At 30.8% G+C, this 21,317-nt stretch overlaps 1 protein-coding gene across 2 annotated transcripts in view; it reads right to left on the bottom strand.

The window, feature by feature from the left end:
- The window catches only part of PCDH10 (protocadherin 10), a 62,244-nt gene that overhangs the window by 18,798 nt on the left and 22,129 nt on the right, over nt 1-21,317 (bottom strand). Inside the window, exon 5 of one of the 2 annotated variants that reach the window (XM_054485883.2) lies at nt 1,596-2,221. The exons of the other annotated variant lie outside the window; for it this stretch is intronic. Coding sequence (XP_054341858.1) covers nt 2,202-2,221 — 20 coding nt within the window. The 3' untranslated portion in view covers nt 1,596-2,201. Of the gene's footprint in view, nt 1-1,595; nt 2,222-21,317 lie in introns of those variants that run through there. 2 annotated transcript variants of the gene reach the window in all.

Raw genomic sequence — 21,317 nt, 5'->3', positions numbered from 1 at the left:
ATTAAAGCAGAGTGACTCAACAAGAAAATCATTTTCTTGTTAAAAAAAAGAATTGGAACAAACAGACTTTTTTCCAGTTAAATTATGTATAAACATTTCCTTGCTAAAATAGTCTATCATTCAAAATATTAATGTAGTAATGCCAAAGTTTAAGAAAATGTTACTGCTGCACTTAGTGAATTTATGTGCTTTTTGTATTACATATGATTTGTTAGCTTCATATATGTTTAAACAGACTTCAAAAGGCTGAACATTACATACATTATTTTGATATATGAACTGATTGGAATATGATATATTAATATCTAATTTGATAACATTCAAATGAGTGATACCAATATATCACTCTAAATGTACATATCAGGACCTAAGAGTGTGTGTGTGTCTGTGTGTGTGTGTGTGTGTATATGCATTTTAAAGTTAAATCTAGGGAAAAATTCCCACTTAAGTTACATAAAATTTGATGAAGAACATTTGTCAAATGTTAAGTTTTAGTCTATTCTTTAATAACACAGTGCAGCTCAAACTGTCATTGAATATAAGATCAGTTAAAAATTAAGGAAAGTATTTCAAAACAGGTTTCTAATTTTAACTGGGCAAACATTTTGATATAATGTTGAAGGTTTGATATAATGTTTTGATATAATGTTTTAGAGGGTGAGGGGAGCTGTGACAATTCTGTTTTTTGCCTGAAAGATTATCTTATATTCTCTGATTTTTCCCCTCTCAAATGTGTTCTAACAAGCCATAAACAACAGTAGAAAAAATATATAAAAGAAAGGAAAGTGCACTTACTAAATTTAATAATTAATATTGTTGACATAAAAGTAAAAAGCAAGCTTAACTTTTGAAGGCTGACTCATGAAGAATTTTTTCATTAATCAAACACTGACTATATTTAAGCTATAAAATTTTCACGTGGAATACTGAAACAATAATGTACCATGATTCTATCTCTAAATTTATTTTAAATTTAGAGATCTTTCATATTTTATAGTTATTCTTTGTCAGTTCAGATGTTTCTATGTCTCTATATATTCATATAGAGTTATGGATTTTATATTCATGTGTAATTAAGTCACAAAACTATGTAAAATAAAATTCTGTGTGAGTGATATGACTGATGACTTCTTAAAATAGTAATCTTCAATTACATATTTTATACCACAAAATGTACAGACACCCGGTTTTTTTCTAACAACAAATACAGGTGAATTTATCGATTCTTTATAAAAGCTTTAAGTGATTCTAAATTCTAAGCCATAGAAATAGAATCAGACTTATGCAGACTGTCAGTTTGATAGTACATTGTCAGTGCTCTGTCTGATAACATCAATAGCTACATCTTTGGCATTGAAAATTCAATATGAGTTTTTGACAAAATTTTGTAGCTTAGAGCATCATTTTCTTTTAAACAAGGAAAAACAGGGTTGAGTAAGATATGGAAATTGGGAGAAAACTATTAATGATTTTTTTCTTAGTAGGTTTGTCTTTGGGACCCTGAATTACCTTTTATTTTATTGTATGATGTGGACTGTATGCATCCATTTAAAAACCAACTGAGTTGTACCACATTTTAGGAAAATTATATAATATAATATATATATTTTATATTTATTTAGAAGCTTTGAAATAGTACAGTAAACACTTTGCAACACGGTGTATAAACTACAGAATGTCTTTGATATCTTGTGGGTCTTCGGAATACAACATTTTTTATAACCCACAGGTGAAAAGAACATAATCACAATTTCTCTTGTAAAGTTGGAATAGTTTGGGGAACACTTGATCACACAAAAATAATATAAAACAGTCAAGTTTAAAACAGTGATATTGCATTTATAATGCACAAATTTCCTTTATCTTTATGACTGGCTTCTCGTGGTGAATATAAACATCTAAAGGGCTCAGTGACATTTGGAAAGAGAAAGATAGATAGTGCTGTAAACAGGCACACACTGATCGGGGAGGCAAAATCTGTTGCCTCTAAAGTTTCTACAGTTCTGCACATTTCAACTCATTTCTCAGGCCTGCTGAGAGCAATTAGGTCCTATAATTGGCCATGATGACTCCGCCCGAAATCTAATACTCAGTTACACATGACTAACTGGATGGCCAAGATAATGAAGTTGAAAAGTTGATGCTTTTGTTGGTCGACTTTGTGCAAATCATGCTGCTTCAGGTAAGTCCTGTAGAATTGACTAGCATATCCTTTTCCGTGCTGTGAAAAAGAAAGAAAAATACTCTAAGAAAAAGAGGTTGACTTTTGGAGTTTAGAATTACACGTTATTGTAAAAGAAAGAATACAATTAGAAACTAGTTGTACCCTCATACAAAACACACGTAGTGTCAAACTTTTTCACTGCTCTACGTAGTCACAGCCATTCTGTTGTTTGGTTTTCTGAGAACGATAATTTTGATATACTTATAAATTAGTTTTGCATGGGAAATGTATATTTTATATACCAAAGATGAAATTTGTGAAGATTAACTTTTTAATGTTATCTAAATAAAACAATCCCTACACTTCACTATTTATGCACAGAGCATACAAAAACAATGTGTGGCCCTTACATTTCTATAAAAAGTTTCTAGCAAAATCTATAAATAATTTGTTTGACATTTAATTTCATAAACTATAAATTATATATATTAAACCAATATTTATTATGGAAAACTGTACCAGAAAGTGTTTACGTAGTTAAATAATTTAAAGATGACTCACATTTTCTAGGTTTATTTAATCTCATTTATAAAATTTTAAAACCAAGTATTTTTATGGCCCATAAATTTTTTTAAAGTATTCTTACTTATGAGAATCAGTTTTCTCATAAAGGAATTAATAAAGGCAAAGGGGAGAAAGATATTATCAAATTTGCTCCAGTTGTATAAAATATATTAAATTACAAAGCAGAATGCCCAGATTTGATTGCCCAGATTTCATAATTTTAAGTATTTTGTTTATTTGTAATTATAAACAATATTTCTTCCCTTATCCATAAACTTTGTAATATTTGACCATAAGCACAATGAGAGCAGAAGTTGTATCATATCTATCAGTATCTGGCACATAACAGACATATAACAAAAATGTGCTGAAAATAAAGCTAGTTGAATTTAGATTAAATTTTCATATATCTCATTAAAATTACAAAGTACATTAAATAGCAAAACAATTATTTTAATCTCATAAATGGTTGCTTTTTTAAAACAAAGATAAGAACACATTGATCTTCTCAACCTTATTCTCTGATATTTCAACTCATTTCAAGACTATCTAATTATCTATTTATCCTAATTTATTTTTCCTCAAAAGCTCAGTTTCTGACCATGAAGCAGTTCTTTACTAGTTCACCATTTAGCAGGCACATCAATTAAAACCATAGCAGTCGGCCGGATGTGGTGGCTCTCGTCTGTAATCCCAGCAATTTGGAAGTCCGAGGTGGGTGGGTCACCTGAGGTCAGGAGTTTGAAACCAGCCTGGCCAACATGGTGAATCCCTGTCTCTACTAAAAGTATAAAATATTAGCCTGGCGTGGTGGTGGGCGCCTATAATCCCAGCTACTTGGGAGGCTGAGGCAGGAGAATTGCTTGAACCCAGGAGGCAGAGGTTGCAGTGAGCCGAGATCATGCCATTGCACTCCAGCCTGTGAGACAAGAGCGAAACTCTATCTCAAAAAAAAAAAAAAAAACAAAACCATAGCATTCAGGCACCATCATCAACAGAAATGAAAGTGAAAATAAGTATCTACATGTATTGTGTAGTATAATAGCTAGTATTGAAAGTAATCAGAACATATTTTGTAATATATGGTATCAAGAAGTATAAAATGAATTCGATAAAATATATGGTAGTCATTATAACCAGGTCATAATATTCCAGAGAATATTCTACAAGTAAATGGAATTATTATTTTAATAGAATGAAACCCTATTTTTCTGTGTCCTTGAGTTCAAACTGTTTCATGAGAAACTTATATGTGAAATAATTCAAATAAATTTGTTTACACCAATTGGAATTGAAAATTATTCAATAAATTCAAATAGTGAAATGTTAGAAGTCCAAGTTTATAAAATAAATCAGAGCAAATCATTACGGTCACCAAATAATTTGTTGTCCAAACTGGACCCACTGGTGAGTGAAAAGAAACACTATTATTAATTACAAAAGATTTTGTGCTTTCTGGACAACCCAGGAAAATATTGTCACCTACAAATAATATTACTTCTTTCAAAATAAGCTGGGTTGGGGCCTTTCCTGCTAATAGTAAAAATCAGAAAATGCTGATTTAGAGGAAACATTCTTTTCTTAGTTCAAGAACAAAAGAAACTCAGGAGTGACCTATAGTCAACCTATAAACTAATTCATTGTGTCAAAAAACTAATATACTGAAAAACTACATTTTAGTATAAATTCAGAAAGTAGTCAACCTAGCATATGTTTAGAGTAATAAAATATCATTTCTAGTTCTTACGGCTTAAAAGCCATTAACATAAATATTATATGTTCACTTGATTTAGTTAGGATACAAACAGAAATTTTCTTTTTAATAAAAGAAATTATTAAAATGGTTCAGTTTTAAGAACACAGAAGCTTAACACACATTATACTCAATATCTTAAATATAAACATAAACTTAAAAGACATCTTTTAATTGCTGCTTAGAGTTATGTGTTTTCTTTTTTAAAGTTCACCTATTGTACTTGTCGTCTGAATAATATAATCACCTTTTATTAAATTTACTTCCTCCCACCTATGCGTTAATTCAGTAATGCAGATTTGGATAGGACAAATATAAGATCTGAACTTAGATCTTATCTAAGTTCTGAAGGTCAGAACTAATTAGATTGAGGAAGGAAGATTTCCTCCATGTCAGAAGCTAATCTTACATTTATGAAGAGTTATCCCTCAGTGTCTGTGAGGGCCTGTTTCCAGGTTGCCCCCAAAATCGAAGGATGCTCAAGTCCCTTATAAATGGCCTGTAGTGTATGCATATATCCTATGCATGTCCTCCTAAATATGTTAAATTATCTTCAGGTTACTTACAACATCTAATATAATGCCTAACACCAGGCACGTCACTTCATTCACATAAATTCAAGGTAGTACTCTGTGCATGACAAATTCAAGTTTTGCTTTTTGAAACTTTGTGGGACTTTTTTCCAAATATTTTTAATCGACAGTTGATTGTATCCACAGACAAGGAGCCCAAGGATACAGAGGAGCCAAAAATCCTGCCAACCTAGAAATAGTTTATACTATTACTAAAGTTTTAGTCACATCCGCTTTATTTCAGACCTTTTACGAGTTGAGTTTAAACACTGAATAACTATTATTCTTGGCTGGGCTCGGTGGCTCAGGCCTGTAGTTCCAACACTTTGGGAGGTCTAGGCGAGCGGATCACTTGAGCCCAGGAGTTTGAGACCAGCCTGACCAACATGTGGAAAGCCCATCTCTACTAGAAATACAAAAGTTAGCGGGGTTTAGTGGCACAGGCCTGTAATCCCAGCTACCTCGGAGGCTGAGGAACAAGAATTGCTTGAATCTGTGAAGTGCAGGTTGCAATGAACTGAGATCCTGCCACTGCACTCCAGCCTAGGAGACAGAACAAGGCTCTGCCTCAAAAAACAAACAAAACCTATTATTCTTTTAGGGTTGTATGGGCTAATGTTGGACAAGTAGCAAGCAAATATTATCTGACCCTCCCCACAAAAAAAATATTAATTGATGACATTTTAGAGCCAGTTCCAGGACAATTATTCCAGTGTTAAGCAACATGGCTATACATTTGCTGATGCATTTTAGGTTTGACAGAATGAGTCAAATACACAGAGAATCTCTATGCTTTCTAATATATTCTACGTATGTTTTGGAATTATCAAAGCATGCTTGGAGAATTTCTTTTTCTTTTTATTTCACAGAAGCATTTTTTTCTTGTGATGCATCAGCATGTAGGGAATTGGTCACTTGATAGGTAAGAAGGTTTTATTTTCAATCAAATGAAATCAGAAGTAATAGGAAAAGGACTGTGTTCCTTCTTAATTTTATTCATTCAGTGCATTTATTCTTCATAGTGAGTCATAAATGCTAGATTAAGACACTTATCTTAATATCTAAATCATAGGTGAAAATGTATCCTTAATGGAAAAGAGATTCTCAAGTATCTACCTTCTCATAACTTAGCATAGATATAATTTTTAATAAAAGTTCCATGGTGTATATTTTTCTTTATATTGTGAAATCCTATTTTTGCCTTTTATAATTTGCAACTGATATTAAGCTATGAGAAAAATTAAATACTTAAACAAATTAAAATTTTAAGGTATTAAATTGACTCGTGACTTAAGACAAATGACTGTCACATGTATGTTGCAGAAATAATTGTAAAATGGTCAGTACTGATATACTGTTCGTTGCATGTAATTGCCTGGTAAAAATTATTTTATATTATACATTAAAATAACAATTTAATAAATTGAATATTCACATGGTCAAACTTGCAAAAGAGGAAAGAAAATACCCTTTATACTTTATGATTGTATAAACCACAGAAACTAAAGCAATACATTAAGTTTATGAAATAATCTATTTCTGCAATTTAAAGAAAGGACACCCTTCGAATATCTCTGATGCCTGAGACTCTCCACTACAGTGAAAAATTTCCAGAGGCTGAGATCAGTAACCTACTCCAGAGCTTATTCAAGTGTTCAATAAGCCTCATCATCAGGACACTTCTTTACATATAAATGCATCTAGCGTCCAAGAACTTGAACAAATTACTCCCTCTGGAAGTCAGAAATATCTGCTCTCTGCTCTATGTAAAAGCACATCACACACTTCAGGGTAGTTTTAAAGTGAGTCTCCATTAGAAATTTGTACAGTTAATCCATTGTTTTAACTTTCCTCTGTCTTATTCTTGAGTCACATTTAAAGGTTCCCTTTAAAATTTTTTGAATTTTTTTTTTCAGTTTAACCTTATATCCACAAATGAGCACAGTAGTGTTAACTATTAAAAGAGGGTAACTGCTTGATTTTTCATTTGCCTTCCATTTGAACACTCATATTTGCTCTTATTTTTGAAAATATAGTTGTATATTGTTTGGATTTTAAATCATATCTTTCTCTCCCCAGAAATTATGAACAGATTAAATTCTAAATTTAAATATATACATTTATATATTTATTTATATGTGTAAATATATAAATATATACGTATCTAAATGGAAAAATTAAAAATGATTACTCTGTGTTTTTAGATATCTTCCTCAAATCGATTCAAATAATAACATTCAAAGTGTTTTGTCTATAGGAGTTAATATACTATCACCAGTTTTTGTCATAGTTAAAAGCACTCTTCATTCATACAATTAATTAGAAGTAAGTATGATTAAATCAAACAAAATGGAGTTACTGTAACTGCATCTATTCTCTTAATAATATGAGAGGTAGCTGACATAGTTGCAGTAATCCACTGGGTAAATATTTCCTGGTGAAACAGTTGTAAATGTACTATTGCCTTGTGAGAAGGTAGTTCTCATGTGTAAATATATAAATATATTTATATTTACATATATAATATATAATATTTCTATGTATTTATATATTTACACATATATACACAAGATTTTATATATAAATATATGTAAAAATATAAATATATTTATATATTATATATGTTATATATTATATAAATATATATTTATATAATATACATCATATATTATATAAATATATATTTATATAATATACATCATATATCATATAAATAAATATTTATATATTATATATGATGTATATAATATATAAATATATATTTATATATAATATATGATGTATATAATATATAAATATATATTTATATTATATACATCATATATTATATATAAATATATATTTATATATTATACACATTATATATTATATATAAATATATGTGAATAAATATAAATAACTTGTTTATTTATATTTATATATAATAAAACAGGTTTATTTGTTTATTTTTGAGACACAGTCTTGCTCTGGTGTGCAGTGGTGTGATCCTGGCTCACTGCAACCTCAGCTTCCCGGGTTCAGGCGATTCTTCTGTCTCAGACTACCAAGTAGCTGGGATTACAGTTGCGCACCACCACGCCAGGCTAATTTTTGTAGTTTTAGTAGAGATGGGGGTTTCACCATGTTGCCCAGGCTGGTCTCGAACTTCTGGCCTCAAATGATCTGCTCACCTCAGCCTCCCAAAGTCCTGGGATTATAGGCATGAGCCACTGTGCCTCGCCAAACTATGGTTCTTAATTTTAATTCATAAGGTTCATACTCTCTTAGACTAAATTTGCTTTTTTCCTTTCATCAGACAGAATGCTTTAATGCTTTTTTACTCTATTTTGACAGAGATAAGGGATTACAGAACATAGGTGGAAAACAGGAGCTTGGAGATGGTAGTATTATAATATGTACTATATGTAAACCTTATTCGTCTTTTAGAAAGCAAATCTTGTAAAATAAATGACTCAAACAAAGCTTTAGACCATTAATATGAGAAATACACAGTAAAGGCAGGTATTTATTTTTATTTTAATTTATGTGTATATTGAATACTTACAACATAGTTTGCAATTAATAGTTATTAAATTAAAATTTAAATCCAGGGATATTTAAAAATAAGAAATTGGCAAACATAGTTTTGTGAAATAGAAATATACATCAATGAATGAATAAAATGTATAATTTCAAATAGAAGAGAGAAGCATGTTGAGCATAATAATTGTCTCATAGACATTCTCGTTCTAGCAACTTTGGCACCCTTAAATAGTTGGCCATCTCTCCTAAAATTCTAATGTTACCATTGTGAAAGAGACTATTTACAACTTCAAGCTATGAATTAGAAATGGATCCATCCTCATTTTCTCACCTAGCAGAGTGTGTGCAATGAATAAATTTATTTCATTATCTGGGAGATACCTTCCAAATCAAGTAGAGCTGATATATTGTGAAAGGCCCTAAGTTTACTACCAAGAGAATTTCAGAAATTAGTATTGATCAGTGTTTATTCTTAAACAAAATTTCATTGCTATGCAAAAGACTTAACAGCTTTAAAAATAGGAGCTTTTATTTGTCCCAAAGTGTACTCCACAAATACAATGGTATACAATTATCCTCACATAGCTTTGTATGATAAAGTGAATCCACTGAAACATTACAGATATTTTTTCTAGATGGAAGATCAGTAGGCACTGAGAAATTTTATATATGTGTGTGTGCATGCATATATGTGTATGTGTAAATCAAAACTACCTTCTCACAAGGCAATAGTACATTTAAAACTGTTTCACCAGGAAATATCTATCCAGTGGATTACTGCAACTATGTCAACTACCTCTCATATTATTAAGAGAATAGATGCAGTTATAGTAACTCAATTTTGTTTGATTTAATAATACTTCTAATTAATTATATGAATGAAGAGTGCTTTTAACTATGACAAAAACTAGTGATAGTGTATTAGCTCCTATAGACAAAACACTTTGAATATTATTATTTGAATTGATTTGAGGAAGATATCTAAAAACACAGAGTAATCATTTTTAACTTTTCCATTTAGATACAAGAATTGTCAGTATTCTAAAGATCTATTTTTGAAACTCTAAAAAATTAAACTTTTAAATTAAAATATTTGTTTAAAAAAAGCCAAGACAATGTACTAGCATAGAATTTTGTAAAATGTCCTTGAACTTAGTTCAAGTTTCTCTAAAAATGTGAAAAATTATGTTTTAGAAGCATAATAAATTTTCCCTTAGGAGAAAAATAACAGGATATGACCCTAACCTGGGCACGTTGGCCACCATACCAGGCTCTATTTGACAAACAGAACACTATCGCCCAAGTAGTATCTCAAAGTAAAGTTTGGAGACTGAATTATTTTTCACATGTTCTGACCCTATGCTGGTGTATATTTAGGAAATGTAAATATAACATATCTTTCTCTGCATGTTTATAATATCACTGAAAATTTTTCTGGAATCCTCATCAGAGTCCACTAAAATATGGAAATTGTGATTTGTTCCAGAAATATTTGAAAATAGCATTGTTTACATTATCAATAAAGTATCCTTAAAATTTATTTTGAAGACAATTCACTCAGTTATATCTTACTTTAATAACAACAAATGATACTTTCATTTACATTACTTTATCAGTATTGTGTGTATCTGAAGTTCCAACAAAATATCCCTACTTAAAAAAATACACAGTTCTTTTTTTTGAGAAGTAGAGAGCTGATAATATTTAGTGACATTTAGACACTTACTTTTCAAGTGTTTTCCTTCAAAACAATATTATAAGAAGACTATATTAGCACCTTTCCTGTGAGGTTGAAACTAGCATTGATTTTCAAAACAGAAGGCATGAAAATGCTGAATGGGATTGGCCATTCCTAACTACAGGAATGTTGTGCTTGTATAAACCTATTTGCACCTATTGTATCACAATATTCACTCCAACTACTTGTGATGTGCACAACTTCATCTTTTATACGAAAATCAAGTATAAATTCCAACAATGTAAGATGAGAAAAAAATACAAGCAAATAATAAGACCTTCATTAAAAAATACATAGCCACGTAGCTAATGTATTAACCATCAATAACCTACTTAAAAAAGGGTGAAGTTTCAAAATAATTTAACCACAACCCAACAGATTTAAGAAATGTAAACAACTGGAAGCTCTGGGTTGGTAAATATTTCTAAACAACCTATTCAAACATATGTTCAAAGAAGACACAACACATACAACTTAGAAACAGTGTGTAAATGTATGGCTATTTCAATACTTGATAATCGGATTTCCCCTAACATAATTCAGTTACTTCTATGTTAAGGCAAATAGAAGTTTAAAAGCAGGAAGGGCAGACTAAGAAGGGGGTTAAAAATGTTCACACACTGAAAACTGGCCACAGAGAAGAGATGCAGAAAAAACAACCCCGCACTAAAGCACCAAGACTACACGTTCCGATAACCCCTTGAGTTGGGTTGCCAGAAAAAATACAGAGTGCGCAATAATCTTTGAATTTCAGATAAACAATGAATAATTTTTAGTAGCTGTATGTCCCATAGAATATTTGGGTGCTAAGTATTTTTTGTTTGTTAAGTCTGGCAATGCTGTCGTCAGGGCATCTACTTCATGATAGCACAGATGACACTACTTACCACTAAAGTCAAAAAAATGTTGCATTGTGTTTTTAAATTATAGTATAGGACTAGTTTGTATAATAAGTTATCTATATATTTCCATCAAAATAATTTAAAATTAAGGCATGAGAGTTCAGAAAGATAAAAAAAATTAAGTTATGTAGAATATAAATTTTTAGTTAATGACTAATTGTCTGATTATTGTATAATCTTAACTGTTATTTAAATTATTTCTTTGTATTATGATTACATTTTATCCCTGTTCTTTGAGTAAAATTTTTGTTTTTGTGAGATGGATATAGCATATTAAATAAATATTATTTCTTCTTGGCATAGAAGGTATAATTTTTAATTGCCTATCCTAAAATGAAGGCCTGGGTACATACTTTAGTTTTAGTTATACTCTAGAAACTCATTAAACCACCTCTTTTTCTTCCTTTCAGTTTAACCTGTCATCAGATAATTAGAGATTTGAAAACTGATAAGCAATGAATGAAACTTAGCTTTAAAAAAATAACAAAAATGCTAAATTATTGAAACAAGATAATATCCTGCTTGTTAAAGGTTAAAATTTATTTAATTACATTCTAATTAGATGCCAAGATTTAGATCCTTAAATTATTATGTTACTTTTGGAAACTTTAAACTTGGTGTTGAATTAGAGATCATCTTAATTATTATAAACATTTAATTACATAGCAAAGTAAAAATGTTGCATTTATATTTACTATCTATGCAAAGCATTACAATAAATTTAAATAAAAGTTCAAATTTTAATTAATCAATCTTTCTTGGGGCCAGTAAAGAATTCTAGTTAAAAAGTTTTGAAAATGTATACTTACATATACGCAATGTCATTAAACTATCACAAGTGTACAAAACTACCTACATATCTCATAATAATGTTCTCATAAAGAAAGCAAAATTCTTCAACATGATATTAAAAAAATAGCATCTGATGTACCCATTCATTACTACAATGCCATAAAACAAATATAACTTATGCAATAATGACGATAAATAAGAATGCCATATACATACAAACTGTTACATAAAAACTTCAGAAACCTGAAGGAAAAGTCAGGTGAATTGCCTCCAGCCATAGGTATACAGTACTATCAACAACCTCCTGTTTATAAATATTATACATATCCACAATGGCTCACCCTTTATGTTTATATTTAAGATTACCTTATATTTACTTAGTGTTTACGTATACGTTTTCCGATGATACGATACGTGGCAGACAATTGAAAAGAAAATAGCTTAGTGAAATTAGCAGGGAGTGATGGTGAAACATGAGCTTAAAGGAGTTGTGAAAGACAAAGTGATATACCAGAAGAAAGAATAAAAGAACTAGTATAGTTAAGGCCAGAATAAAAACAGAAAATTATGAAAGTTTGAAAGAAGATAAAATACAGTGGAGATTATTTAGGACTGGAAATGGTTAAGATTTTTTGTTGTTTTAGTTTGCTTTTTTTAACGTAATTCAGAGACTACTGTAATTTTATTATTTATCTAAGTCAGGGTAGAGGCCTAGACAAACTATCTTGAAGAAAAAAGAATTGCACCTCATTTGCATTCAGAATATTTCATTTATTGACTCACTGATGTAGTCTATAAGCATTTATGAGCGTCTACTTTGTTCCAGACACAGTTATGGAACATGGGACCCTTAAATGGAGCAAATGATTCAGCTCTAAAAGATTTTACAGTCCAGTGGACCAACAATTGTTTCACAAAATATTCTAAAGACAGCAATTATGTATAAGAATCTATAAGAAGTTACAGTTAGAGTGTCTGTATCTCAGTGTCTGAGAAGTCTTCCCATTAAAAGTAAAATAAATTGAATCTTGATTGATGAGTAAGAGACGATCATGCAGATGAATGGAGAGAAAAGTGGGTTTTCAGATGAGAGAGGATGTCAGAAGAACAGAATGTATAAACACACAAGGGCTTGAGAAAAAGTATCTGTGAAGAAGCTGACAAATTATTAAATGATGTGAAACAGAAATGTAGGCAGAGCTTAAGTATAAAAGTCTTTAAAAACTAGAATAAATATGAATGTTATTGTGCCTTCAACAGAGAGCCTCAAAAATGTGTTAAGAGGAGAACATGAGTCAAATGTTTTGGAGAAATAGTCTAATTAGTTAATATTAAAGGCTAGATAGTAAAAGAGAGGAGGCCTTATTGATTTTGGTAAGCTAGTCAGAAAGGACTGGATTTGAGGAACACAAAGTATACGCCTGCCTTCGCACAGAGCCCAGTGGGAGAACTCAGGGTTAATACTTTCCATATCTGGAAGTAGTTTGCATTCCATTACTCTAAATCTTCAAAATGTAACCAAACACTGCACTCAAAAAGACTGCCTGGCTACTTTGTGGCCAACTCAATTCTAAGGATGACTGTGAAAGGGAAAAAGAGATGAGATGAGATGCTTAAAGAAGGGATTCCATGCCACTATCTCAAGCCTTGGGTAGTGTCCACAGAAACAAAATTTAGGAAACCTATAAAAGAGTACAGGAATTTTTTTCCGTAACATTTAATGAAGAAAAAATAAGGCACATAATGATCACAGACTAATACTGAATTCACTTTATAACTGTGAGACTGAAACTTTTTAGAATAAATAATTGCTTCTAGGTTTCTTCTTTCATAGAGAGACACTCACAAGTAAACCTTACCCTAGGAAGATCTCGTCTGCAACTCACAGAATTAGTGAAGACACATGGATAATTTGAATTATAGCATTTCAAATAACATATTTCAAGTGATTAAAAGTAACATACATTTGATTAAATCTTTCCTATGCAAAAATAACCCCTGCTACATTTCAATTTACCAGTATTTTAAGTTATCATCTTTCCTCATGTCTGTTTTTTGCTTCCAAAAACTTTAATTAAAAAAAAAAAGAGTCCAGGCAGGGTAGCTCATGCCTGTAATCCCAGCACTTTGGGAGGCCAAGGCAGACCAATTACCTGAGGTCGGGAGTTCGAGACCAGCCTGACCAACATGGAGAAACCCCGTCTCTACTAAATACACAAAATTAGCCGGTCATGGTGGTACATGCCTGTAATCCCAGCTACTAGGGAGGCTGAGGCAGGAGAATCGCTTGAACCCGGGAGGCAGAGGTTGCAGTCAGCCAAGATAGTGCCATTGCACTCTAGCCTGGGCAACAAGAGTGAAACTCCGTCTCAAAAAAAAAGAAAAACAAAAAACAAAAAAAAAACACACACTGGCTTTTTGTGTCATCTCTATAAATGTTAGCTACTATTACTCTTGGTATTATTATTCAAAACGTGTCTTGGTCTATCCAAAACAACTTTCAAATCTTAACCTTCACTATACCTCTGGATATATCTGATAGACTGGACAAGTTAGAATATTTACTTCACCATATTTATTATTTGCTCTCTAATTCTGCATTTTGGTTCATGCACTTTCCTGCTCCTAGAATGCCCTTGGTCTCTGTCCGTTAAAAATCACACAGATAGTGCTTGAATAGTGGCCCCAAAGTGAGCTCTGCAAATTCTTCCTTGATTACACTGTAAGGAGTCTTTCCCAAAGACAGTCAAAGATATTTTATTCTAATAAATTAAGTATCACGTTCCTCTGTGAATGCGATGAGAAACTTAACATAGACTCATTGAAAACTAGTGCATTTTGATAAGAGGGAAATGCTTAATTGCAGGTGACTATGGCAATTGCATTCACAAGCATATTAGATTAAAAAACAATTACATTTGTTTAATATTTAATTTCTTCCATTGCTAGAAATAGCAATATTAAATGCAAGAGCTTTATCATTGTATAAAAAATGAGAAATTTTTCTTTTCATATGAGGAATAAACATAAATGAGAACGATTCTGAAATGAAATTGGGAACTAAAACTTAGTTGTTAGGTCTCTTGTTATTTGGGCAAAACAGTGATGTACATGCAAAACTGATGTAGAAGTTAGAAGACAGAAACACATAGAATCAAAAAAACATGAGAATTACACAGAGAGCCCAATGAATAAACTATAAGCTGAAACTAAATTTGGGTTTTTTTTCAAAGGGGTCTGTGACACTATTTGTTAGTTCTGTATCACTTTGAAAGACAAATGTACAAAAATATAAATAGAAAGCTGATTGGGAGAATCAGATTTATTAGATAATAAGATTTTAGTGAAGGACAAAGGAGGCAAAAGTATCTCTAGGCTTTTATGTGTTCAAATATTGATCTGTGACAGATATAGATATATTTGGTATATGTTACAGAAAGACATAATTTTTCATACTAACAGATGGCTTTCATTTACTTTGATCATTTTAGGGCATCTATGTCTTTTACACAGGGCTATCAGAACTCTCTAGGATAACAATATTTTGTATAAGGCTAGAATTTGCACCAATATGCCAATACGATTCTCTAAACATAGATGAGTCAAATTCTATATGGACATTGATTTTCATTATTTTAATTTTTTTTGCCTGAGCAAATAGAAATCCTTTATTTTTCTACAATTATCAAATATAATATGCTACTTCCTATACTGAAATTAAAATCTGTTGCTTAAAAAATGAGTATTCTTCAGACGATTATCACTGCTGTACATAACCAAGTATCTTTACTTATTGTAAGCATACAAATTAAGTAAAATAATGAGAATATGAACTTTTAAAAGTTATAATCACGCTTTGTGATTAACACATGAAACAAACAAAGCTTAATCTTTGCTGAGCATTATGTATTTGGTTCTATAATATCTGTTCCATTGTTTTCTTGAATGGAACAGAAAAATAGGGAGACTGTACTTTTAAAACATGTATTATGTCAAAGAATATATATACTGCAGATGTAAAATAGTGATATATTGTGAAAAGAACATTTGGAGTCTGATTTTTCTCTGGGAGTAAAAGAGAGCATAATTAGTTCTATTTAAGCCCAGAATTGTAATTTTGTCCATACTCAGGCTGATGTCATTGTTCCAATTTTAACTGAATATATGGTTGCCTTGAACACTTAATGAGTGCTTCTTTTGGGCAGACACTCACTGCTTTAAATATGTTCAATAATTTAATTTCCACAATGAGTTTTGGAGGATGCATGTCACAGATGGGGAAAAGGAATTATAGGAAGGTTAAAGAAATTAGAGAGGTCCCACAGCTAGTATCTGGCTGGGTCAGTAGTTGAAACCTGGCTGACTGATCCCATAACTGGTGCTCTTCACCACATTGCTTCTCTGATGTGAGAACATGTACAAAGGTCACTCATAAATCCATAGTAGGCTATAAGTTCAAAGGAGGTAAAGACATACTTGGAGAACAAAATAAAAATGATATCTTCTAAAATTAAAAGTTACAAGTTATAATAAAGTCAAAATGGTAAAATTAGTGATGCTTAGGGAAAACCTATTCTGAAAGCAATAAGAACAGGGTATGTTTTGAGCACGTATTTACTAAGTATACCACATCCAACCAGGTGAGCATGTTGTGCTTCAGGCACATTTTAAAGCTGAAAACTTTTCAGGAGTAATCCAATATGCCCAAGGTTGCTTTATTCATTGCTAAAAATCTCAAAGGAAGACTGTTGATTTGCATAAGGTTTGGAGAAGGGAAGGAGGATACAATCATTCAAAACACTTTTGATTTTTTCGTGTTTTGCATTTTTCAGTGTTTCCGGGATGACCCAGAGCATATCACACTGAGATAACCTGATTGGAATATTTTTATTTGTGCAGTGGGTACAGATCACTTAACATCAAATGAGGATGCATTGGGCTATGTGTGGTTACTAGCAAGTAAGTTGATCTAATTCCCTTTACATTATCAACCAGAGTTCTGATAGTATTTTTATTTTTCCTGTGGAGATCTCTTAAGAGTATTTCAGTTTATCTGGCTATTATATTGGTATTTTAAATTAAGATAATAATCTTATTTCCATATATCAGCCTGTGATGAGTTCATGAAACATAAGCATTTTCCTATACTCCAGGCCACAAGAACATTTCTATAATCTAGTTCTAGGCCAAACAAAACTGAAGACCACTGTGCTTGGAAAACAGTTGTGCCCAACAATGAGTTTTCTTGAATGTGGGTCACACTGTTCTTGTCAGTAGCTTGGGAAGACTTGCTTAAAGCAGTTGGTTAAAAACTTTTTACAGTTTTAAATTGTTATGGTGCTTCTTTACAATAAATAATACTACTAAAAATAATAGGGCCAATTGATGTCCCTTTGAAATTAGAGAGGAAAGTAAGTTAAATGAGAAGAAACTTAAAAGATTAGAAAAAAGAACACAGACTTAAAATTAACTTCAAAACAATATGATATGCCTTTGTAACTACTTTAGATGTTTCCTTGAAAAATATAAAGGTAATCTTTCTCTATATTGGATATATAAGCACACTTTTTATAAGCATTATGAAAACAATTTCTATAAAAATTACTACAAAGAGAGTGATTTACATTATCAAGGAATATGTTACTAGATTTCAAGCTCAATTTTAACTGTGAGAGGCAAACATTAAATTATTCAATGTTAAGTATTTTCTAAAAATAATTCTAATATAAGCCTGAATTTTTAATGTTTGTAATAATTTCCATAGGAGTTAATATTATGTTGTTATAACTTGAGAAATAATTATCTTCACATCACTCCATAATATAACTTAAAAGTATAGATTTCCTCAATCATTAGCTTAATTCAAGCTCTAAGAAGTTAGAATTCACTCCAATCCATCAAAAAAGGCATTTCTAAGTTGTCTAATACCAGTCATTTTGCCTACATAAAATTATGTATATTTATATAATAATATAAAATATTTATAAATTGATTCTAAAATTATTTACTATAGCCTATTTCACAGGACATACTGTGATCCTTGACAGAAGAGAACTGTCACCTTGTAACAATTTACAAAAGTGATGTCTTTATTTTGTCTTATTTCATTTACTCATGCCTATAAAATGGACACTTAGTAGGTAGTTACTTCTGTTATTATTAAATTTAGTATTAATGTTTAACCAACATAAGTTTTCCGTTTGATTATTTTCTCTTTCATTTTATTTTTCTGAAGTGTATGACTAATTCATGCTTCCACATTACCAAGCTAGGATATATTATAATTTAATCTCCAAATATCAACTCCAGATAGAATTATATATGGCATATAAGATCTGCTTTCTATATCTCCCAAAGTGATGAAGAAAGCATGTATTACTTGTGGGTTTAAGGGTAGTAAGCAATTATGATTTTGGATGATTAATAATAGGTGTTTCATTTTTATTTAATTGTCAGCTGTTCTATACTAACTGCCACCATGGATTGCCTTAAACTTCAATAGAGGATGACGTGATACCAAAAGTGAAAATTCTCATTCAAGCCAATGTAGTAAAGAGAAGACTCAATATTAGACAAGGTTAAGATATTTTTCATCTAGAGTCAAATGACTTTGTTGTATAATAATAGCTTAATGTGTAAGCTATTATTACATACAATATGAAGTTTTAAACCTGCGAGTTATGATGCATACTTTTTAATATACACAATCTATGGTATTTATTAGATGTGTATATATTTGACATTTTCATACTCGGCATTTATACTCTATGCATCTCCCCAAATCTCTTTCTAAAACTACAATATCTTAATATTTGTTCCTGGACATTTCATTCTCCATTGCAATTCAACATGTGAGATGAGAAAAAAAAAAAAAAGACTTTAAGAAACTAAATTTTTTTCCTCTAAAAAATTCCAAAGAAAGAAAAATAAAAAGTCATTCCCAGAGAAACAGGAAGGGAGGGAAATAAAACCAATGCTTTTTCAATTGTCTCTTCTTCATCTTCAAGTAAATTGAACCTTTCCCTCCTTTGCCAGATGCAGATGAGGAAAGGCATTTCGTGGGCAAATACAATGCACAGCTAGAACGTGATATTTCACCAAATCACAGATGGCATATGCATACGTATGTAGTTTATAAAGCTTTCTAGGTAAAATGTTTCCATATCCCTCAGGAGCAAGAACCGATGTCAAGGTTAGGAAATTTCCTGTAATGTGTAATTTAAATCTCACAGGAGCTATATAGATACATTTCCTCTTTTCTGCTCTCCATAAAGACAGATTAACTGACTACCATCTTATCTATATAGCATTTGTTTAAATACTAAACATTTATTATGTCACCTCTTTACTTTTCCTCTCAATTCAGAATTCCTTGAGTCATTTAAACTCTCCATTTCCCAAAATGTTAATCTCTTTTCTCTATTTAAAATTTCCTTTAAGCATCATAATCCACAATTTGTCACAATCTTCTAATCTGCGTTCAAAGAAAAATGAGATACAAACATCTCAATTTTTCTACTTTTTTGCTATTAGATGGTATTCAAGTTAATATATTTAAATATTTGTTTCTATAAAAGCCACTAAGTTAACAAAGGATTAAGTTTCAATCAATAAGAAAGATATGAAGACAAGTATAAGGCATTTCTGATAGACTAGCCACAAAGAGAACTCCAAAGATAGAGAAATTATATCCAAGGAGAACACTGTATCTTCCAAAATGATGAAGAAAGCATGTATCACTTCTAGGTTTAAGGGAAGGAGGCAATGTGACTTTGGATAATTAATACTAACTAAATTGTCTTCTTTGCTCACACACTGGTATTTATTAGGCTCTGCAGATGGTTTTCCCTATATTATCAAGGAAATAACTGGCTATTAAATTTTAGTGGAACTCAAATATACTCCATTATTTTTCCAATTATATAAAGTTGAAACCCCAGAAAAACTAATTTTTGGTTAGAGACTAGGATAGTAGTAATGCTTTGGGTGGTAGTAACTGTAAGTGGGCAGAAGAATGGATTTCTTGACATACTACCGTAGTAATATTTTGGCTACTGGACAAATATGTGATAATGTTTTTGTAACTATACAGGTATACTCATTTTGTAAACATTTCTTGAGTTATACATTCACGATTTTTGTACTTTTCTAAATGCATATTATACCTTGATTAAAAAATCTTAAAATAAAAAAACTGCTACCTGTAAAGCTGATTTCAGTCATGAATCAAAATCAGTTGGAAATATAAGTAATATATGTGAGAAAATTATGGAAATTTAAATAATAAGTAGATAACCAATGATAGTAAAAAAATTATTTTTAAGAAGAAATATTGCTCTTGTGGTTATGTCAAAAACTTTATCTTTTACAAGCAAAGTGTAAATATTAATGGATTAAACAGTAGAATCCTTCTGGATTTGCTTTGAAATGTCTGAACGAAAGAGCAGTTGTATCAGTGTTTGGATGAAACAAGTTTGGTCAAGAGTTGATTGTTTAAGCTGAGTGATGGAAAACGTGGAAGATTTAGTACACTATTCTCTCTACTATTGTATGCTTGAAAGTATTCATCATTTAAAAAATATTTAAAAATATTACTTATGAGAATGCTCTAGATTCTGTATAATATTGTCCTCTGTTACCACTGTTTTTTTATAAAAAGATAGAGGTAAGTAAAGAATCAGGATAAAGCTATCTTATGACCTCAAATGTAATCATCTGATATGCATTTCTAAAGAAAATAGACCTAAAATCTGTACTACTAGTGACTAACAAGACAATTAATTCTGGAATCAGAACTAGGCTTATTAATGGTGAAAATAATATACAAGAATTTTATCCTAATTTTTCAGGTCAGCCTCAAGTTTTCTATACATTTTCTAAGTATATAATGTCTGGCAACTGCCAAGCTGTAACATTAACTCTCCTATCTATAGACTTATTCCTACCATTCAGATTAAATCTACCTGTGAAACATTTAAGCTTACATACACCATCAGGTATATATCATCATGACAAATTTATTGTATCTATTTTGTCTACTGTTGCCATTGTTGACTCAGAACTTTCTACTATGTGTTGCACTTTAAGAAACAAACCCATATGTTTTGTTAGAAGAGGAGAGCACCTCTATCTTGACTATTTCTGTATCCAAGGTGATTCAGAATTTAATCCAGAAAATAAGTATTTAATATTGATTTTAGTTATGTGTTACTTCTATGCTTATGTCTTGTTTAAAGAAACTTAGTTGAAAAATATGATGAAAACATTTTAAAATATGTTTTTATGGAATAAAGTGGTAATTTTCAGCCCA

Source organism: Pongo pygmaeus, chromosome 3, assembly GCF_028885625.2.
Source record: "Pongo pygmaeus isolate AG05252 chromosome 3, NHGRI_mPonPyg2-v2.0_pri, whole genome shotgun sequence".
Lineage (NCBI taxonomy): Eukaryota > Metazoa > Chordata > Mammalia > Primates > Hominidae > Pongo > Pongo pygmaeus.
This window is presented reverse-complemented; position numbering and strand designations above follow the sequence as displayed.